The sequence below is a fragment of the Athene cunicularia genome (assembly GCF_003259725.1).
Source record: "Athene cunicularia isolate RWA chromosome 4 unlocalized genomic scaffold, athCun1 chr4_part3, whole genome shotgun sequence".
NCBI lineage: Eukaryota > Metazoa > Chordata > Aves > Strigiformes > Strigidae > Athene > Athene cunicularia.
The window spans coordinates 15122047-15142322 of NW_020799100.1; the positions used below are offsets into that span (position 1 = coordinate 15122047).

General features: G+C 37.7%; 1 protein-coding gene across 1 annotated transcript; it reads left to right on the forward strand.

Moving 5' to 3' along the window:
- Positions 1-951: 951 nt before the first annotated feature.
- Positions 952-19227, forward strand: HPRT1 (hypoxanthine phosphoribosyltransferase 1). Its single transcript, XM_026848806.1, has 9 exons — positions 952-978; positions 1684-1790; positions 3282-3465; positions 8907-8972; positions 9988-10005; positions 12271-12353; positions 14675-14721; positions 16928-17004; positions 17627-19227. Exons 1-9 carry the CDS (start codon positions 952-954, stop codon positions 17672-17674), a joined length of 657 nt encoding a protein of 218 aa, XP_026704607.1. The 3' UTR covers positions 17675-19227.
- The last annotated feature ends 1049 nt before the right edge of the window (positions 19228-20276 follow it).

Here is a 20276-nt window from a genome sequence, read left to right on the forward strand (position 1 = left end):
ACCCGGAGGACGGCGGGGAGAGCCGGAGTTGCCGCCTCAGAAATGAAGGTGAAACAACTTCCCACCAGACACGAGCCCGGCGCCGCACAACTTCCTATTCCTGTTGCTTTTCGCAGCGTGCTGGGGAGGCACCGGTTTGTCAGTGAGAGCCGGGAGCGCGGTCTAAGTCGCTTAAATGTTTCAGTTAGGACGTCTTTTCTGAGGAGGAGCATTCAGGGATATATATATATATATATATATTTTTTTTTTTTTTTAATCATCGCCGTATCTCCTAAGGCTCTCACATATTCATTATTTTTTTTTAAAGCCGGTGCCGGGTGCTCGTGGAATACATGTGGTGACTTAACGGCTTGAGGGCTGTGGCGGCCGCAGGGTTGTGGCTGTAAATCCCTGCAGTCAGTAAAAAACCTGATAAAATCTGTAGGAAGGGCCCATTCCCTGCCAGATGCAGAAGGGAAGGTTTGGTAGACACGCTAGATACAACCACAGGAAAATACCATGTGCTTTGGGAGGGACCTGCCTTGTCGCTGGATTGCTGGGACCCGACGCCTTGAGCCGGGGGTGGGGGGGGGCCGTACAGGGTCCGTTTTGGATGAAACACTCGTGAAATTGCCCCTGTGAAATACTCATGAGGGGTTACACAACAAAAAAAAAAAACCTTCGCATGTAAACAGTTGACTGATCACAAGCCAGGTAAGTGCTTCCTTGGGCACAAAAATAAGATTGTGTCCTGCAAGGGCAGGGGTAGCCAAAATGGATACTTAAAGTGCCAGCCTGGTGAACTGTCAGTAATAATCTTCAGTGTTCCCTCGTGAAATTCTTAACTTCATTTTAGATGTACTAACGTTTGGCTGCGTAACCAGATAGTGAAGTAATTAAAAAACACGCTGTCATTTTCAGGTTGCAGCAGAGTGAGGTTCAAGGAAGGCTGTTCTTGATGCTGTTGTGACAATGTGCTCTGAACCTCAGCAGTGTTTGGTATAATTATATATATTTGCTAATCCTTAATTAATACACACTTGCTAATACTGCAGGCTGTCTCATACAGGGAATTTGCCCGTGTGGAACAGGTTGCTGAAGTAGGGCTTTCATTTCGGAGTCTGAAAGATCTTGAACCTCCACGGTTTGCAGGTGGTGGTCGGAGGAGGCTTGCTTCAGAGCAGCACAGCTTGTCATGCTCATGTAGCTGTCTTGTCTTGTCCTGAAAACTGGCTTCTGTGTTTTGTTGTGATTTGCTGTTGTGGAGATTTGGAAGATGTCCATGTCAAAACCTCTGCTTGCTTAATTGTAAATGCAGGTTTTGCATTACACTAGGAAAATCAAAGGCGTTAAAAAGCTCCTCGATTATTTTCGTAATGAAATAAAAAGATTCATTGAGGTGTAGTATCTTAATTTTCCTGGTCTCCGGTGTAGGAGAATGTTGTTAGGACTTAATTTCCTTGCCACATTGTATTGCACAACAGCTCATGTGGTATTTCAGGCAACTTGTGAACTGTAAGTTCTGTTAGATTACACTTTACACTGTGTTCAGTGTGACTGATGTTTTTATAGAGAGGGAAAGTAACGTGATCCTGATGAGCGTTATGGGTTTGATAGTTTACCGAATAAAGCAAAGGACTTGCAGTTTCTCACCACAGACTTTCTATAAGGCTTTGTAGAAATCTCATCTTATTTCCTTTTCAGATTGGCGATGATGAACAAGGTTACGACCTGGACTTGTTCTGCATACCTAAACATTATGCAGATGATTTGGAAAAAGTCTATATTCCTCATGGGCTCATCATGGACAGGTTTGTTTGACTTCAGACAGTACACTGCTCCAGCTGATTCCATGATGCTGGAATAAACAATCTTCCAGTGATAATTTTGCTGCCTGGTGACTGTCTAAATAAATTACATTTAATTAGAGACTAAGAAGTTCAAGTGCTGATTAACTCTTTCTTGTTTGGCTTCTAAGAGCTGGTACATTTGCAGTTAATGCTATTGCTTGGAAATTTGTCATAGTTCTCAAGCAAAATTTTGTGGTATGTAGCAATCTACGACTTTCCAGTGTTTCTTTGATGTTTTACCTTCATAAAGCCTAATTAGAAGATGTTATTTGTTGTGCCAGTTCAGTCTGAAAACAATTACAGTCTCTTGAATTTTCTTATGATATTATTAAAAGTAAATTATTAATGATACCATCTTAGAATTTCTCATATTCAGATGATAGATAAGTAACACCCAGCTTTCTCCTACCTTCTGGGAAGGGCATTAGCCTCTGCAAATACCAATCTGTCACTTCTGTGGTTGCTGAAATCTGTGATGTGCTGTGGAAGTTCCATCTCATGCGATCAGAAATGGGTGCATAAGCCTACAAGGCATTTTTATTTTACTTTGTGTTTGATAGTTGCTAATTTCTCTTAAGAGAATGAACAACAAATTCAGTGAAGCAGTTGTTGGAGATACACAACCAGTTAATGGTGATGCTGGGTTGATCTTCCTGGAGTTCATGTGAATAGGAATGCATCTAGATTTTGTGTGGTCTGGTCCTGTTAGATTAAATATAATATACATTCCTATAAATTTTTTTTTCCTAATATTGTAAAAACTTTGCACTGGAAGTCCATATAGAGGAAAAAATTGGACAAAGTACATGTCATTAAGTACTTGACGTAAAGTTTATAATGGTAGTCTTTCTCTGAGAGATCTGCTGTCAGCTGGCACACAATAAATATATACACCATGCTTTCTAAAATAAATTACAAGATAAATTTAGAAACAATGATTGCAGCAAAACGGCGCAGTGTTCTCTTGCTCTGCTTCATTGGCATTGTATTTTGCAGTTAGGACAAATTTCTGGCATTCTAGCTTGGCAAATAAACCAGCTCTTTACAATTTGAAAATTTTCTTGCTCTTCAGTGAGGGCTACTGCTGTTTTGGTTGTGTTAGCTTACATTGCTCCTTGCATGGAAGCTGAACCTATCTTTGGAAAGAGAAAACACCTTCATGTTGCATATCTGGCAGTGAAACAGCTTCAGGGTGTTAGGATTTGCTTTGGCTGAGTGTGACGTAGGAAAACAAAGGCGTTTGGCAGTGCTAATGTTAGATTAACCTTGAAAAGCAAAACTTTGTTGACCAATAATGTGTAAAAGTGACTGAATTGGTAGGCAAATATTTCTGAGCAAAATGTGTTTCCAAGTTTGATGCATGTGTTTGTCACTGTTAGCAGTATGAAATGCTGCTGCTATAGTAAGCAAATTAAATGTGTTATGACAGCTAACTTTCTTGGTTTTGTATAGGACGGAGAGACTGGCACGAGAAATTATGAAGGGCATGGGAGGACATCACATTGTAGCACTCTGTGTACTCAAGGGTGGCTATAAATTTTTTGCTGATTTATTAGACTACATCAAAGCACTGAACAGAAACAGTGACAAGTCAATCCCCATGACTGTCGACTTCATTAGGTTGAAGAGTTATTGTGTAAGTATCTCTGCCGTACTGTGTAATCTTTATATAAATTTGACTAACTTCATATTATTAACAGAGGTGGTTTAGTATTGTTACTGCCAGAATGTGCTAATATTAAATAATTAAGGGAATTAAGAGTCGCAAGCTAATTTACTCTTTCTCTACCTTATTATGTAATCTATTTTGCTTTAGATTTGCATTGGTATCTCCACAGCCCAGTAAAAGCCTTATGCAGAGCAGAGACACCCTTTCCATGTCCTTTACTTGTTAAACAGTTTTCTCTCTGCCCAGTGCCCCATCTCTAGAATGATGCAGAGGATTTTCCTGCAACTTTGGTTACAAAAATCTAATTCTGAGAATTTTTATGTGGCTTAGACATCATTCGTTGGACAGGAAGACTTGAAAGCTGCAAAAACGGTTATACCAGAGTTCCCTCTCTCATCTTTGGTTTGGTTCAAGCAAACAGTGAGCAAAATTAGTTATATTTGGCCTTGGGGAAATACTATAGATTCATGAACCTAGATTTATAGTTAGTGGCCACTGAATGTGGCACTAACTTTTTGAGACTAGGCATGGTTTTACTCTTGGGTTTACATTTTTGGAAAATAATATCTTTTCATTCTGAACAATGGGATTTAACTTTATAGCAAAGTTGAACATTCTGTAACATGAGGTAACATATAAGTTTTATAGAAGGAAGTACAAGGTTACGTTGTGCAGGTCAAAGGAAGAAGCAGAGGTGTGTTAGTACTGTATGCTTCCTGACTTATCGACAGCCTAGTCTTGTGTTTTCAGGATAGTATTTATGATTTGTTCTGTAAGACCATCTGTAGCATGGAAATAATTACATTTTTTTGTTTCATTTTAGAGCGTTTGAATAAACTGTTTTGTAAGGTTATGCTGTTAGTTCTGTCTCGACAACTTTGCATTCAAGGCAGCAGTATAAACTACGTGTAGGCTATGTGTCACAGTTGTAGACGAGTGCCTATTCCAGTAGAAAAAAATAGATATTACTAAATTGGCAACTCAACCTCATCCTTCATTTCATTTAACTGTGAAATCAGAGATGGAGTTATTTGCAGACTTAAGTTTGGGCTGTCGAAGAACTTCATAAATTCATGATTGCTGTTGAGTGATCTGTTACGTTTCATGGTGAAGCCCTGAGCCACGTGAGGCTTTGGTCAAGTCCGTTTGCAAGGTGAGCAGCCCTGGGTGCCCGAGGCGCACACATAGCTGGCTGTCCAGGGGTTACCTAGAAACCACCTTCACGTTTGCTGAACAGGAGGCAGTAATTTAGCTGTGCTCTTTAAAAAGAAGGCAAGACTGGGCAGAAACGTTCATGCCAGTCTTCGGTTGTATCTCACAAGGCACTTTCTGTGTTTATGCACTGTGTTTAAATCAGTGGGCAAGAGCTGTTTGACACCCTTTCCTTCTGCTCCCCCCAAGAAATTGAGGCTCCTGCCATTGGTCTGCCTAACCACTAAGCAACCACACACCCATCTAGTCTGCCTGTAAAAGCCACAACAGAAAACTGAATGTCTCTTACAGGATAATATGTTAAAGAATAGGAAATTATGACTCCCACCTTTTTTTGGTGAGGAAATTATGTATCTTCTGCTTTCTTCAAGAATCACTTCCAATAACTTACTTGACTTGTTTAAAAAAACAATATAAAGACTACACCCTTTCACTCTCTTTGTTTTTTGGAAAAAACTATTGGAGAAATGGTTTGAAACACCTGAAAAAAAAACCCTATTTAGTTAAAAAGCAAGGCTGACTTATTATATGCATGTTTTCTTTGCTCATACTGGTGTGCTAGGCATGCTTTAGTTCATTTCTTTACTACAGCTGCTTTTGTTTATTACTCCCTAGAACTGTAGTGCTTTGATATTAATGGGGGAGTGAGCAGCAAAATAAGTTTATGTAATTTAAAAGCCTGGTTTTGTAGTAAAAATGAGTAAATGAAGAGAAAAGCAGAGACATTTAGACAGAAAGCTGTCTAAGCAGAATGTTTTCCTTGAGGTGTTGGCTTCAGGGTTGTTTTGTCAGCCAATTCCATAAAAGAATGTTTTCTTGTCCTACATGAGTGAGGAGCTCCTGTTACCTGATGCCTCCACTACAGTATTTACGAGCGTTTAATTTCTGTGGACTCTCTTACATGGTTATTAATATCCAGACTTATGTCCTTTAGACTGCATAACTTGATAGACTGGATAGGGTTGTCCTAACATGAACATGTATGTAACAGATTGACTAGGTCTCCCATCAGTAATAGTGTCAGAATTCTAAATCTGCTCTGTAATTTTTGTCTGTGCTTTACTAGGTGGAGGGATCTGCATTTAGTGATGTGAAAACTGTCACAACCTATAATGGACAGTTGAAAGTGGAGCTAGCTCTCTTGTCACTGTCTTTGGATGCAATTACTAGATCATGCTGCCTGCCTTTACAGATGGGATAAAAGATGTTAAAAATACCCTGGTCGCATAAACAAAGCAGCTGAACTTGTGCAGTGGTTCTGAAATTCATGTAATTAAGGTTCTATTCTTGTTTCAAACTGATCATTTAATATTTACAAGCATATGGGGTTTTTTTGTGTTGCAATGCAAAGTTCATACTGTTCTGCACCTAAAAATAATTCTCCCAAGAATATTGACATGATCAAGCTGTGATTAAACTTTGCTCATAACTCCAGCTTTCCTTATAGATGAATTTTAATGATCTGGCAAGCTGTTAAGAAATGGTAAGTTAGTGTTTGTGAACAGACCCAGATCTTGGTATTCTTGACAAACAGTTGATTTTGTTTGTGCTACAAGAAGAATGTCTCTTCACCAGTCTCCTGCATTTAAACTTGGAAATGAGCAAACATTGCTTATGTAGTCATGAAGGGCAGCCAAAAAACAATAGATGTGTTGCACTGTCACTTGGGAAAGTAGGGATTTTCGGTGGAGTACCTGGCAAACTCTGCTTGGGCTGCTCATGGCAGCATATTCTGAAAGATCTCTGCTAACCAAGTCTTACAGCAAATACTGTAAGGAACTTAAAATGCCTTTTTAAAAGGTGATCTTGGAGTCACTTGAGTCAGGAGTTACGATCTTGTAAAGCGTTATTGTTTTCCAGCAGTGACAATGGGGAGGCAGTGAAAACAGATCTAAACAGTAAAACTCTTATGTGTTAAACCACAAAGCATTAAAGTCTTACCAGTACTGAAATCAGAAATAATGCTCCTCAAGATAATTAAAACATTGCTTAATTATTAAACAAAGTTCTTTCCAATGGAAATCTGGTTACAGCCAGTGTTGGAAGTTCTTTAACTGTTTTTATCCTTTAATTGCTCAGGAACTCAATAGCTGCATAGGAATGCAGGTTTATATGCCAATTAAGGTTTACATTTTGTGTTAAAGAGTGTAGCAATGTGTATGGTTTTGGTGGGAAGGAGCAGGAAAATTTCTGTAGGTTAGATTGGTTTTTCTCTGATGATCATCATACTTTAATATGCTTAATCCAAAGGTTTACAGTAGCCTACAGTTTTGTGGTGCTCTTGTTTGAGTATAGTGTGTTGCTTTGTAGCCAAACAGATCATCAGGAACCTGATCTTACACATATACTGAGGAATACAAGACTGTCATCTATGCACGTAATTTTAATGGAACAAATACCTGTAATGTCTTTCTCCATCGTTATTTTGTAAGGAATGATGGTTTTTTACACCCTTCCATGGAAGGAGAATGAAATCTCTATTAGTGTAGGAATAAATAAGAGAGTCCTGTAACATAAACAAGGAAAAGCTTAAAGAAGCTGTCATTCGAGATAATTTTAAGATAGGGTGAACACAGGAAACGTCCTTTAGCTTTATGAATACAGTGCTTAACTGGATCAAATTTTGTGGTTGATCTAGCCAGTATCTCAGGCATTCAGCCATGTGTATATCTACTGGGTCAAGCAACAATCATTTTGGACATTATGTTTTTGGACTTTTTTGACACAGTGACATTGATGCTGTTTGGTTTAGTGGTTTGAACTGTTAAGGAAGCACTTAAACAGTTGAGTATCAAAAATGAGTGTTCCTTATACTAATGAAACATGGAACTTCAGTGTAATTTCAGAGTGGTGTAACTCAAACTAATGTTTTCTTTAAAACATATGGGGCAAAACTGAAAAGATACTTTTTCTAATAATTTATTTGGTTTTTTTTTCCATAGGAATCTTAAAGGAAAGTATCTGTTAGTCTTATCCTCTGCTTTTACATGCCTAGATTTGTCAACACTTCTTTATCCTAGATGGTTGACACCACTATCCAGAGGATTTTAATATGTTCTCTCTTTACTATCATCCCAGTGTTACTTATTGTGTACTTGGTGTGTGCCTCTCTAATTTGTTTCCCATTTTCTGTGGTAACATTTTTAGCTTTTGCCTACAATTCATATAGCACAAATATCTGTATGTGGTTGTCTCTCCGTTCCCTTGTGGTCCCCTCTTTATTGCATCAGTCGTGCCTGGGTTTTGGGAAGGAACTGCTGCCTTGCTGCGTGATGGGTAGTTGTGCACCACGCTTGGGCTCCAAAGTGCAGCAGCAAAACAGTATAATTTTTCTCAAAGGAAGATATGCAGGAAGGAGTTACAAGAATAAAGTTTGATAAGCAAGATTAACCTTCGACTGAAATGATTAAATTGTAGAATAATATCATCTGTAAGTAGTACAATAATAAACATATCACATCTAATATGAACTGTGAGCCACTGTCAAGGTTTAAAGTCAGATGAGTGACTTTAAATAAACGGCACAGATCTTTGAAGCACTCCTGGCAGCTGTTTTTAACTTCCGTATATAACAGTACATTTTTGTTTGTATCAAAGTTTAGTTTTACCGAAGCAAAATGTTGTGTTGTACTTATAGTGTACCTATGTTGGTGTTCAATTACTACAAGAAGTAATTTGATTTACAATATTTATTGTAAAGTAGGCAAACAAGCTTTTCTGGCTATTTTTGTAGCTCATATTTCTAAATATTAATCTGCTTTTTTGCTAGCTATTCCTGTTATTGTTACAATTGCTTATTTTTATTGAAAGAGTAAGGTTTGATAAAGCATTAAAGTTTAAGATGTAAATTACCAGCTATATAGCACCATGCAGCTTGGAAACTGAAGTGCTTTTTGTCTTATTTCTATATCTGTAGGGAATGCATAGCAAATCACATCTTTTTAGATACATATGTATATATAATGGTCACAGATGAGACATGGTGCCTGCATTTATGCAGCTGTCTTGTCAAACAATCTTTAATCTGAAATGCCATCTTTGATCACTTGTAATTTCTTAGTTAATAGACACTGGTGGCGCTGTGTTTCTGAAAGCATTAACGTTCGCTGTTTATGTACTTTGCAGTTTTGATATTTACTGGAAGAAAAAATTATTTTAATTCTCTTGATGCTAATGCTTCCCCTCCTCTTTCTTAGAATGATCAGTCAACTGGAGATATAAAAGTCATTGGTGGAGATGACCTCTCAACCTTGACTGGAAAGGTATGGCTCATTGTATGTTTAAAAACAAACCAACCAACCCACTAAAGAATCCACATACCTGCATGGGTTTAAGGCTGCTCATTTATTGTGTGAAGATTATAGAGTTTTAAAAAATGAAAACAGTAGAGTTTCACTTAAATATTTGCCACTGTATACTAGGAGAGTGGATAAGCCCCACCCAAGCTGTCAGTTTAGTCTGAACTTAACCAAAAAAACCCCTATTCACCATCTTCAGTATCAGCAGAGTTTTAGGAGATACATTTTTCTCCAGTGCCTGAGAAGAATAATCTTGTGTGGGTTGTTGTCTGCAAACTGCCTTTAAAAGAGAGCGCCATTATTTCTTTGCTGTATTGGTGTTTGACTGAAGTAGTGATGGGAATTGATGCTGTCAGGATGTGTCATGTGCAGCCCAGGTTAGGAACGGAGGTTCCCGTTACAGGCAGTGCCGAGAGAGGGAAGTGGGAGAATGTAAATAGGGAATTTGCTTTTCTCCAGTGACTCTACAGACAACACTGAGACAGATGTCTGGGGTTAAGCAGCATTGCCTCCTGCTCCGTCAGAACACGTTGCTTCCCCCTTCTCCTTACACATTTTTGATCTTTAAGGCATGTATGTCACAGTTCAGTATAAATGATGTAGGTATGACAGGATCGTACGCGTCTATAGCATGACACTCTTTGCTTTAGAGGAATACGAATTGTGTAGACTCTGTTTTGATCTCTTCTGCATATATCTAGAATTCTCAAAGTCTGAATTATTTAAAGACCACTTTGTACTCAGCATGAGACTTTGAGGAGAATCTCATTTCCAGTTAATTGTTATTAGAGCATTAGAAATGTTAACTACATAGAATTCGCTGTTACGTGTATAAACGTACATAAATGGTGGTACAAATACTTAAATGCAGTGAAAATGAATGAATTGTAGAGATTAATATATATAAGAAATGGCATATTCTCTAGATATTAATGGATTTTTTGTTTTTTTTTTTCTTTTGTCTTTTTATTCCCACCAGAATGTTTTGATCGTAGAAGTAAGTATTACATTTCACTTTGAAGTTCTAATGTGTGACTGGTAAAAGAGTTTTGATAGAAGTTGTTCTTAAGCCAGAAAACCTACAGTTTATGGTGGCAAGGCTTCTAGCTTCTGATTCCAGGCCTAAATTTTGCAAGTGGGCTCTGAATTTGAAATTGCCTGTGTTTTGAATTCTCAAATTGCATTCAGCTGACAAATTTAACAAGGAAAATATCCATGTAAAATTGTTTGCATTTACTTTGAGTTTTTTGGGATTCTGTCAATTCTAAAATGTTGTCTTTTTTTAATTTAAAAAAAAAGTCTGAACAAAGTGTTATTAAGCATGTTATTGTTCTGGGCTTATAACAGCAAGCTAGAAAATGAAACTGCAGGGGTAGAAATAGGTTCCTGGTAGGAATATCCTAAAGTATATGAAAAACAGTACAATGTCCCTGTGTATAATTTGTTTAGAGAACAGTGACATAGAGAATGCTAATTCCTAATTAGCATTTTGCAGTTGCTAAATTTCCATTCTTCTGTCCTGTCATGGTTCTTTGGATGATACCAGGTACAGTACACCTCAGTTTGATTTCCTAGTGGGTTCAGATTTTTGATTTCCTAGTTGCTTTCAGACCTCTTTCTTGATGGACAGTGTTGCTTATGTTCAGTAAGTATAGCTTTGACAAAGGATATTGGTGGGTAAGATTGCCAGTTTCAGGATAGGGAAGCATCAGCAGTAGGCAGGAAAAATAGATGTGCAAGCTACTAATGTCTTAAGGCTCCACATAATGGAAATGGCTTTGTTTGTAAGCAAAGAAACAACTATGGCAACTGATTCAGCAGCCAAAGGGAAAGATGTTTCCTCTGTCATAAAATATGTGTTCTATGTATGGGCTTTTTTTATTTAGTTTGAGAGATTATATTATTCCACAGGAAGCACATTCAGTTCCAAAACTCTTACCAAAATAATATGTATACAGCAGTCATCTGTGTGACCAGTGGTGTCCTTTGAAGTATATTTTGCTTCAGATAGGCAGATGCATTTAATTATGTATCTGCTCCATTTCAGATGAATATATGTCTTTAAAGCCCCAGACAGCTAACTAGGTTAGTTTCTCATTTGTTCAGTGAATCATCTATCCAGTGACTTGTCTTATACACTGTCAAATAGGAACCCTTCTACCGATCACCATTTTAAATGTCAAACAATAAAAATGCACATTTATTATTTATTGTAGGTTTAATATCTTGTGCACCAGAGCACTGGGCTTTTCTATACCTCATCCCTTTAATGTGGGGGAAAAAAAAAAAAATAATTTCCAATAAAGAGATAATCAGACAATACAAAATCAGTAATAGGGTCTGTCTTTAGAGTACAGAAGTAGCTACTTGTGTTTATTGGCCAACTTTTATTTATGTATCTGTATATCTTTAACTTTTCTTGAGTTCATAATCATGACTAAAAGCATGAAGTGTTAAGGACAGTATAGCTGACGGGGTGCTCTCTTGAGTTTTTTTGTTTGATTTTTATTTTAATTGGGAGTCATGGGAAAATAAGTTGAAACCAGGACATTGCTGCTTCTGTGTTATCTACCTCCTTCACTTCAAATAGATTTGATTTCAGACCAGGGTAAGGACTGTTCCTCTAAAGGTTGTGTGATTATTTCAGGCCAAATGTGGAATCCACTTGTGATGTTCAGTTTCAAGCCATATATTCTTTTTTTCTGCTTGTATGTGCAGTGGATGGGACTCAAATGATGTGTCAAAATTCGTTTTAACGTGTTTGAATATTGACTTTAGAACTGCACCCAGATACTCGCACTGCAATTTCCTTGGCTATTTCTTGGATCTGTAATGTAAATTACACTCCTTTAATTGCAGTAATTAGTTGTTCTGCCTATTTTCCCTTCTTGCTTTTCTTTCTGTTGTATACATCTGTCTCTGTAACTGAGCTCAACAGCAAGACTAATGTTACTCTTATCATATTCAAATTAAACATTGCTTGTCAAATAGCTGCAAGAAGCACAAGCCATAAAATCTCCAAAAGGAGCCAGGAGGGTCATAGTTCAGTAGCTGCTTTCAAAGTCATAGTTACCCACAACAATTAAGAACTATTGTTAATGTGTGTGATCGCTCTGTGTAAGCACATGGTGTTACATGTCAACTATATTTGATTATGAACAGTATTTTGGCATATTTTTGTGCTAATGTGGATGAGCAATTTCTGTGGTAGAAATGCTACTCTAACATGTTTAATTTTCTTACTTGAGATTTTTATTTTTAGGATATAATTGATACTGGTAAAACAATGAAAACATTGCTGTCTCTACTTAAGCAGTACAATCCAAAGATGGTGAAAGTAGCCAGGTAAATTTTTAATGATGGTTATTTGTGCTGTATTTCAACTTAAGAAGGACACACAGTGTAAAAAACCAAACCAAACCAAAAACCCCAAAAAAACCCAAACAAAAACCCACAAGTATAGAATACATTTTGGTGGAAGAGAAATGGGAGGGAGCATTTCTGCTGGAGTCACATATGATGTGATCTGTTGGAGTTTAGTATTTGTTTAAACTCCAAAACCACTTTTGCTTGTTATGAGAACATAGGTTCGTTAAGGCTGTCAGAAACACTGTGTTCTTTCCAGTCTCACTGCTGGAAGAATTTCAGTGCTTCAGAAGGGGATAGCTTGTACATGTCTTGCCTTATCATGTTATGGTAAAGCTTGTGGGGGTTTCACCACTGAAGTCCAAGACAAGCTGAGAAGTATATGGAAGATTTTAAGTCTTCTGGGCTTAAAAAAATACCCTCTCAAATTGGTGGAAGTATTTTCTACACAAATTCAGTTCATAAATGTAGACTTTTACTAGGGATGGAGATAAAAAGTGAGTGGTTGTCACTTACGTACGTGTAGTATCTATCCAAACATGTTTGTTTCTGCTTGCACTATCTGCCACTTCAGTATACTGCAGTGGTGTACTTCTGCAGCAGAGACCTTTTTTAGTTTGCCTTCTTTAATTGTAGAATTAAATTAGTTTGCCCACTAACAATATTGTTTGTGTAGTGTGCATAGTGCAGCTGAGCTTTAGAGGTCATTCTGTGAGAGTCACCCAGCCATATGCTCTTTCAGGCTTTTCTACTTAGTTACATCTTTAATCAGTTAGTTTCAAAACATTTTATAATTAAATCACAAATAACAAGAAATTTTGAGGATAATATTATATTATTAACTGATATCAACATTCTTCCTGCTTATTTTTAAATAGCGTCTTTTATGCTGCTATGCTGCGGTTGTGTATTTTACAATAAAAGTATAATGATTGCTGGGGATTAGAGATAAAGCAGAGCTGTGTGTAATATCTAATCAGTTGTGTTGCCATAACAATGTCAAAGCAGTTGTTAGACGTACAAGAACAGCTCTTCTTGCTGATAATCTGGAGGTGATTTGCTAAGGTGAGGTGGTTTAGGATTTCTCCCAGATTAAGTGTGCCAAATTTTAAACATTTGTCATTGAATAGTGCCCTCACACTGCAGCATCCATCATGAATATCACATAGTATGAGCAAAGTCCAGTTTCTTATTCTTTAAACCCATTGCACTAATTTGGGTCTGCTAAAGACCTGAGCAGGTAAACATGATCGTTCTCAACAGTCTTAAGTGTAATGTTCTTAGTTACTTCAATTGCCTCTTTCTTCTCTTTTTTTTTTTTTTTTTTTGTTGTAGCAGGGAGATGTGAATTAATGCTAATACAATTTTGGGGTTTCTTTGATCAAATTCTATACCAGTTCTCAACAATTAAATGTCACAATTAGAAGTTTCAGAAACTGTCTAAAATTGAAACTGTCTGACAAAAGAAGCCCCACCTTCGGGGTGGTCCAGGAGGGAAGGAGGTCTATGCTTAATGCACAGAGTTATGCTGACCTCTGTCTTTAAATTCAGCCATCGACCACCTTTTCTTTCCTCCCAAAGCCTCTGTATCTCAAAGACAGACAAATGTCAGCCCTGTGGCTTGTCTTCTAAGAGGTAGAAGTGCCCAAATGAATAATGAGAGAATCAAATTAAACTAGCAGGACATTTCTCTCTACAACAGTACCCTCAACTCTGTATCTCCATGTTTTTTTACACCTCTGACTATTAATTCTGGAAAAGTGGATCTCGTTTGTATCACCTGATCAGAACCAATTACATTTTCTTTACAGGGCTAATGAGTACTGCCAGTGAAAAACAGTTAAGGACACGTTGCACAAGTGCAATTGAGGTTGCATTTAAGCAGCTGAACTTTTGCTTCATAATACTAAATCTTTTGAAAAGAGCTCGGGTGGTCTGATCAGATCCCAAGTTTGTCTCTTTACCTATAAGCTAAATTGCACTTGAAGTTCCTAACACGCATAAAACCCCATTACCTTTTCACAATAAAACCCCATCCATATCAGTATTTCCTAACCTCTTTCTTGCAGACCCGTTAGTTGCCCTTTAGGCTTTGAACCAGTCATGATTCTAGAAAGTTTTGATTTTGTCGTTATGATAAGCTGCACCTGCAAATAAAGTAATAATTTAAATCATGAGTAATTATGATGTCAGTTATGCACATTTAGGCCAAATTCAGCTTGTCTGTCATCAAAACAGTCTCATACATTTGTACGCAATGCTTTTCCATGTTTCAGTTTTACACTTGTTTTATTTGACAGTTTGTTGGTAAAAAGAACTCCTCGAAGTGTGGGATATCGGCCAGACTGTAAGTGACTTTTTGACAACCATTATTAATTTTTAAAAGTATGTCAGTGTATTGTGTATCCCTTGGTCAGAGTCCAAGGATGTTCCAGATAAGTTTTCACTGAAGACTTGATAGATTTTCCTCTTAAATATTTGGAAGGTATTTTGACAGAGTTAATCTGGATTTGATCTGATCCTTTTTTCTTTTAACTTATTGTAACATTTTACTACATGAAAAGGAATCTTTGATGTTTTGGTGCAGGTTACAGCCTCTTCATGTGCAAATTCTCCCAGCTTGCATGTAGTCAAATGCTTTGGTCAGCAGAATCTGCTGGATTCACCTTTGACGCTTTTGGGATTGATTTGTGTGCCTAAACCTGGCCACCTCGTGCTGTTTGGATGTCCCCAGGAACGCAGGAAGACCACATGGGTAGCAGTTCAGATACAAGTTTAGAGTGATAAAATGCCTAAATTGGCCCCAAACCAGTTATGTCTAGGCATCTGAATTACTCCCTTCCCGTCTTCTCCTCTCTGTCCCAAAACCATAAAGAAGGGAATAGCATCCACACCCAACAGTGGTACCAGAGTGACAGCTCCTCCTGCCTTGGGAGGGGCTATGTGTTTTAACCCTGTTCTGGACACTAAATTCCTGTTAAACTGGACTGTATACTTTCACCATGGAAGTGGAGTAAATTTAGCAGCAGAATCACATCTTCTTCCTCCTCTTTTCCAAGGTTGTGCGGTATTCTGGAACTGAAGTTTTTCAGTGCCTTAAAGCTTAATTGAGGTGTGCCCCTCAGTCAGGATGCCCCTCATTCCTGAGATCTTATTATAGGCTTAGCTGGGTTAATGGTCTGCCTTTCGAGCATCTTGCAGCAGATGACTTGTTTTGCCATCTGTCCACAGAGAAAACCTGCTCAGTGCAGGACACGTGAGCCCTGAAAGAAGAGACAACAAGGCACTAATGGCTGGGCCTCCATTTTATCCCTGTGTTGTGAGGCCAGGTAGACGCTAAACATTGCCTTAATTTTTCAAAAAGTGCACACAGCCTTTTCTTTGAATTGTACAATTTTTCTCTCTTTATTTTCCTTACAGACCCTCACTGTAGCCAGGGAAAGAAAGACCATGCAGCCTTCCTGTGCTCAGGGGTCTTTCATTTTAGCATGAGGGGAGAAAGCCATTTGGAAATCTTATATTTTAAATCCTTTAATATTTTTTGGTCATTTTGTAGAGTGTGTGGACAGGTTGGACTGATACTGCCTGCCCACTCATGAACTGTCCTGCTACAGCTGTGGAATAGCTGATTTCCTCTTTTTAGGCAGCTTCTCTGGGAGGAAAAAACCACAACCAAACACACCAAAAAAATCCCAAACCAACTGTTTCTGAAACCTGCAAGTGATTCCATAAAGAACAAAGTGCTCTTTACTCTTCACTATTCTCTACACCATGGAATCAGCATCTAAGACGTGCTTCAGCAGTCACAGTATATTCTTACATATCAGGTCATTGCCTGCCAGTTGCAAGAGTGGAGTCCATGTAGGCAGTTACTCAAAGGTGAAGGATTGGTTTTCCTGCAATAACTGCGGTTCTGATATTCACATTACTCTGTGCTTACTCTCCCAGCTCTTCACAGAGTTCTATTGGACTTGCAGATCCACAGTTTTGCAGGAGCTGATGACTGAACCAGCCTTCTCGTTACGCCTTTGGGTACCTTCCTGCAGCCCTGCCCGAGGCACGGGCCCAGCTCCCAGCGGTGCTGCCTTTTGAGTGATACTGTGAGGGTGACTTGTGCTGTGCTCACTAGTTCCACTGCTTCTGCACTGGCATGTCGAGCATCTAGGAAGTTCTGGGGAGCATTGGCTCTTTTTGTATGTATTTACAAACTTGCAGGAAATTTTCAAGGAATTTTACGTTCTGATAATAATACCCTGTTTGTAGATTTAAGTGCTTCCATTCATTTCTTGCAGACTGCATGCTAGCACCATGCTGCTGCATGGGAACCAATAAATGCATCTATTTAATTTTGCTTCAGTTGATAAATTAAATCCACAAAGTAAGTTAAAATTTTAAAATAGCTCAAATATTAATTTGAGGGTATTTGAGTGGAAGAAATAAAATCGGTTAGGATGCTTACATATCTATAAAGTTCCAGATTGCCTCTATAAAAAGGTCCAGTGAACTCTAGGAAGTTATTTTCTAACATACTGGTGACTTACGGTCTTTTTCAGTTGTTGGATTTGAAGTGCCAGACAAATTTGTTGTGGGATACGCCCTAGATTACAATGAATACTTTAGAGATTTGAACGTAAGTAATTTTTCCCGTATGTTTTTGTCCATTTAAAACTAGGGAGGAGGAAGGAAGGGAAGTCTCCTCACATCACTCTCCCTCCTCTGTAATCGTGCCTCGTGCAAATCTGTTCTGTCGGTGGTGCAACGATGAGAGCAAACACTAGAGCAGCAGGACAACGTTCTGGAGCTCTCATGAAACTAAAATTTATTTTGCTGCATGCAGAATGGAGGCTACACATCTCCTGTCAACTGTGAAATAATGCGAAGTTTGTGTGAAGCTTCTTACCAGATGTCTACAACCAAGAAGTGCATTTGCTTAGTTATTGTAAGAGTTAGAGAAGAGACCTTGGGAGTTAAGAGGGGTTCACTTTTTATTCTAAGTCTTTAATTCTTCATCTGGGTCTCACCACGCATTGGGTGGGACAATTAGCAGGGGGAGAAAGAAGGCAACGTTGAGATTTTTAGACAAAAAAAGGCTTAAGTTTTTCTGCATAAACAGTATCACAGCATTCTTTTGTACTGAAATGTCTATAGCATGCTTGTATTTTTTTCAGAAGCACGTTGTTGACTATGGATGTAAAACATAGGTCTCCAACATTACTTTTCTAACAGGAGCTTTTTATTTTATTTTCTTTCAGCATATCTGTGTGATCAGCGAGACGGGGAAGCAGAAGTACAAAGCGTGAAAGCATAGTTCAAGTGCTATGACAACAGAGCTTTGAAATGTTTTGTTTACCGAGTCCTATCTTTCACAGGCTTCACCTCTGGTACACCAGCTAAAATTGTAGAATGCCCCAGCCCCATTGTCATATGCTTACTATAATTTATTGCATGTACATTATAAGAGCTCATTTTGTTCATTTATATTTGAGAGATGTAAACAACCAGTGCAGTTCTGCACTCCTTATTTTGATTTGCACTATGACTCTACCGACTATTGCTGCCCCTGGTTGGGTTGTGCTATTTGTGAGCTCCAGAGTCTAACTCTTGCAGTGGTAAATTGCTTAAACCTCATCAACCCAGAACTGAAATAGTTCAAGTACTGTAAATGTAAAACATTTTATGATAGGGAAGTCTATTAGTAATATTTTTAAAATCTGTAATTTAAGTTTTATATTTTAATGCACAGGTATGCTTGTGATTAATGGATAGTTGCACCTTTGGGTGTTATAAAGCATGAGGAGCAGCCAGTTACAGTATCTGTAATCTCCAAGGAGCTCATTCAAATCTCCTGGAGTTGCCTTATTGCTGTAAAGGAAGTCCAGGTGAAAAATGTCTTCTTTTTTTCTTTTTTTTTTTCTTTTTTTTTAAAGGAGATGGAATGACAAAACAGAATGTTTAAAATCTAGTTTTAGTTGAGCTGCCTGTTTCTGTTATTTTTTTTCTTTAAAAATATCCATCAGTCAGTGGAATTGCCTTTTAAATTTAAACAATTTTAATATATTTGTGGAAAAAATATTGTAATGTTTACTTTATAAGATCTACAAAACAAAGTACTTTAAATAAAGGCTGTCTCTTTAAAATAAGCCCCATACATCTATGCCACTCATTCTGTATATTAAAGTGCTCTTGAAATTTTCTTCTCGGCAATATTTTTCATAAGTTTTTTTGACAGTGAAGGCAGACTCTACATTTGTTATCTTTGTAGATCTTTTGGTTAATGTTATCCTATCTACGAAAGAGATTATAAAGTGCTGAGGAAAAATATTGAAACACTTGCATATTTTATAAACAAACTAGATTTTGGAGAAAGTGGTTTAAGCACTGTCCTCTGTTCTGTTTTGGCAAAAATGAAGAGTGGAGATTATATGTTCATTAAACATATATATGTGAGGAAAAAAACCAACCCACAACCATTTTGTAAGTAATCATTTGGGTTTGTTTCATTAACACCTCTGTTCCTGTCGGGTTTAATTCTAAAGGTGACAGCCCATCTCACACCTCCTCCTTGGGCCGTGCTTTTCAGTCCCTTAGCTGACAGGGTTCTTGTACTTCTGTGCATGGATTTTTCCACTGTATGCTCAGATTTAACGCTGCTCAGTGCTCAATACATAATGAAGTTTTTGCCAGCCTGTTTTGAAAGATTTTTCTGTGGTTTTGAAGTTTGAGTCACATTTCTGTACTTTTCCACGTGCTGCGCATTGTTGTCCATCCATGGTGTGTTCAGTTACAACTGTAATAGTTAGCAGCAGACCTAAAATATGAATAATTCACCAGTGTAATTTAGATCAAATGACCACACCGTGTAGGAAATCTATTTGTAAATCAAAATCCTCATTAACAAATATTAGAACACTGGTCATGATTATCCTATACTTTTGCAATGTTATAGTTAATGTTCCAAAGAGCTTTTTTTCTAAATGCACTACAAAGACTGATTGTATTTCTTGATGTCCTAAATACTGTTTGTGTATTTGCCTTTTCAAGAACCTGTACTATCCCCGGGACAACTTGTTGCAAAAATATGTGATGCGTTTCCAAGAAGAAGAAACACAAAAGTAACATATATATATAGAATATATATATATATATATATATAAAAAATATAAACACACTTGAGAGTTATTATATCCGCTCAAGTTTATGTTCGTTCTGGTTGAACTTAAGACCTAATCTTAAAAAGTAGTGTGTTCTTCAACCTTGTTCATAATTCCTACTTCACAATGTGTTTGTTTTATAATAAATTCATGGCACCTAGAGATTACATGAGAGAGGTGGCTTAAAAATACCTATTTACGCATGAAAACAATGAGAATTTATGATGTTCGGTATCTTTTAGGACTAAACCCTTAAGTTAGTCTATCCTGAAATGTTTTCCTATCTTGGTTAAGATGGTTATTCAAATGTTGTGATTTGGGAAAGGGAGGAGAGGTTCAGTTAGTCATAACAAGGGGGTTTATCCTCCAAACCGGGGCTGGAGCAGGAGCCTAGGTCTGCCTTCTAACAAACCTCGTCTCTGCCTGTTGGAAAAGGTCGATATTTTAAAAAAAAGTCTTACTGAATGTTCCCACATTTCAAATGCTGGGGAACAGGCCCTTCCTTCACATGGGCGCGTGTCAGATGGAGTTTCTCACCCCAGAGGGATTCATTGTTCGAAAGATCTTTCTATGAAAATTGTTCAGAGAAAAAGTTACCCCCTCTCTTGCCCTTGCTAGAACAGTTCTAACATACTGCAGACTTTTACAGCACCTGTGCATGCGCTACAGGAAGATAAATTCTCACTTGGAAAAATTTGAAAATGCAATTGTTAATTTTTATTCAGTAATTTTGGTTAAAAGAGTGGGGTTT

Excerpts from the sequence above, each read along its gene's own strand:
- HPRT1 (XM_026848806.1), top strand. The coding sequence starts at position 952 with ATGTGCTCTGAACCTCAGCAGTGTTTG. Across the intron at positions 979-1,683 it reads CTGAACCTCAGCAGTGTTTG|ATTGGCGATGATGAACAAGG; the intron begins GTATAATTATAT and ends TTTCCTTTTCAG. Across the intron at positions 1,791-3,281 it reads CATGGGCTCATCATGGACAG|GACGGAGAGACTGGCACGAG; the intron begins GTTTGTTTGACT and ends GGTTTTGTATAG.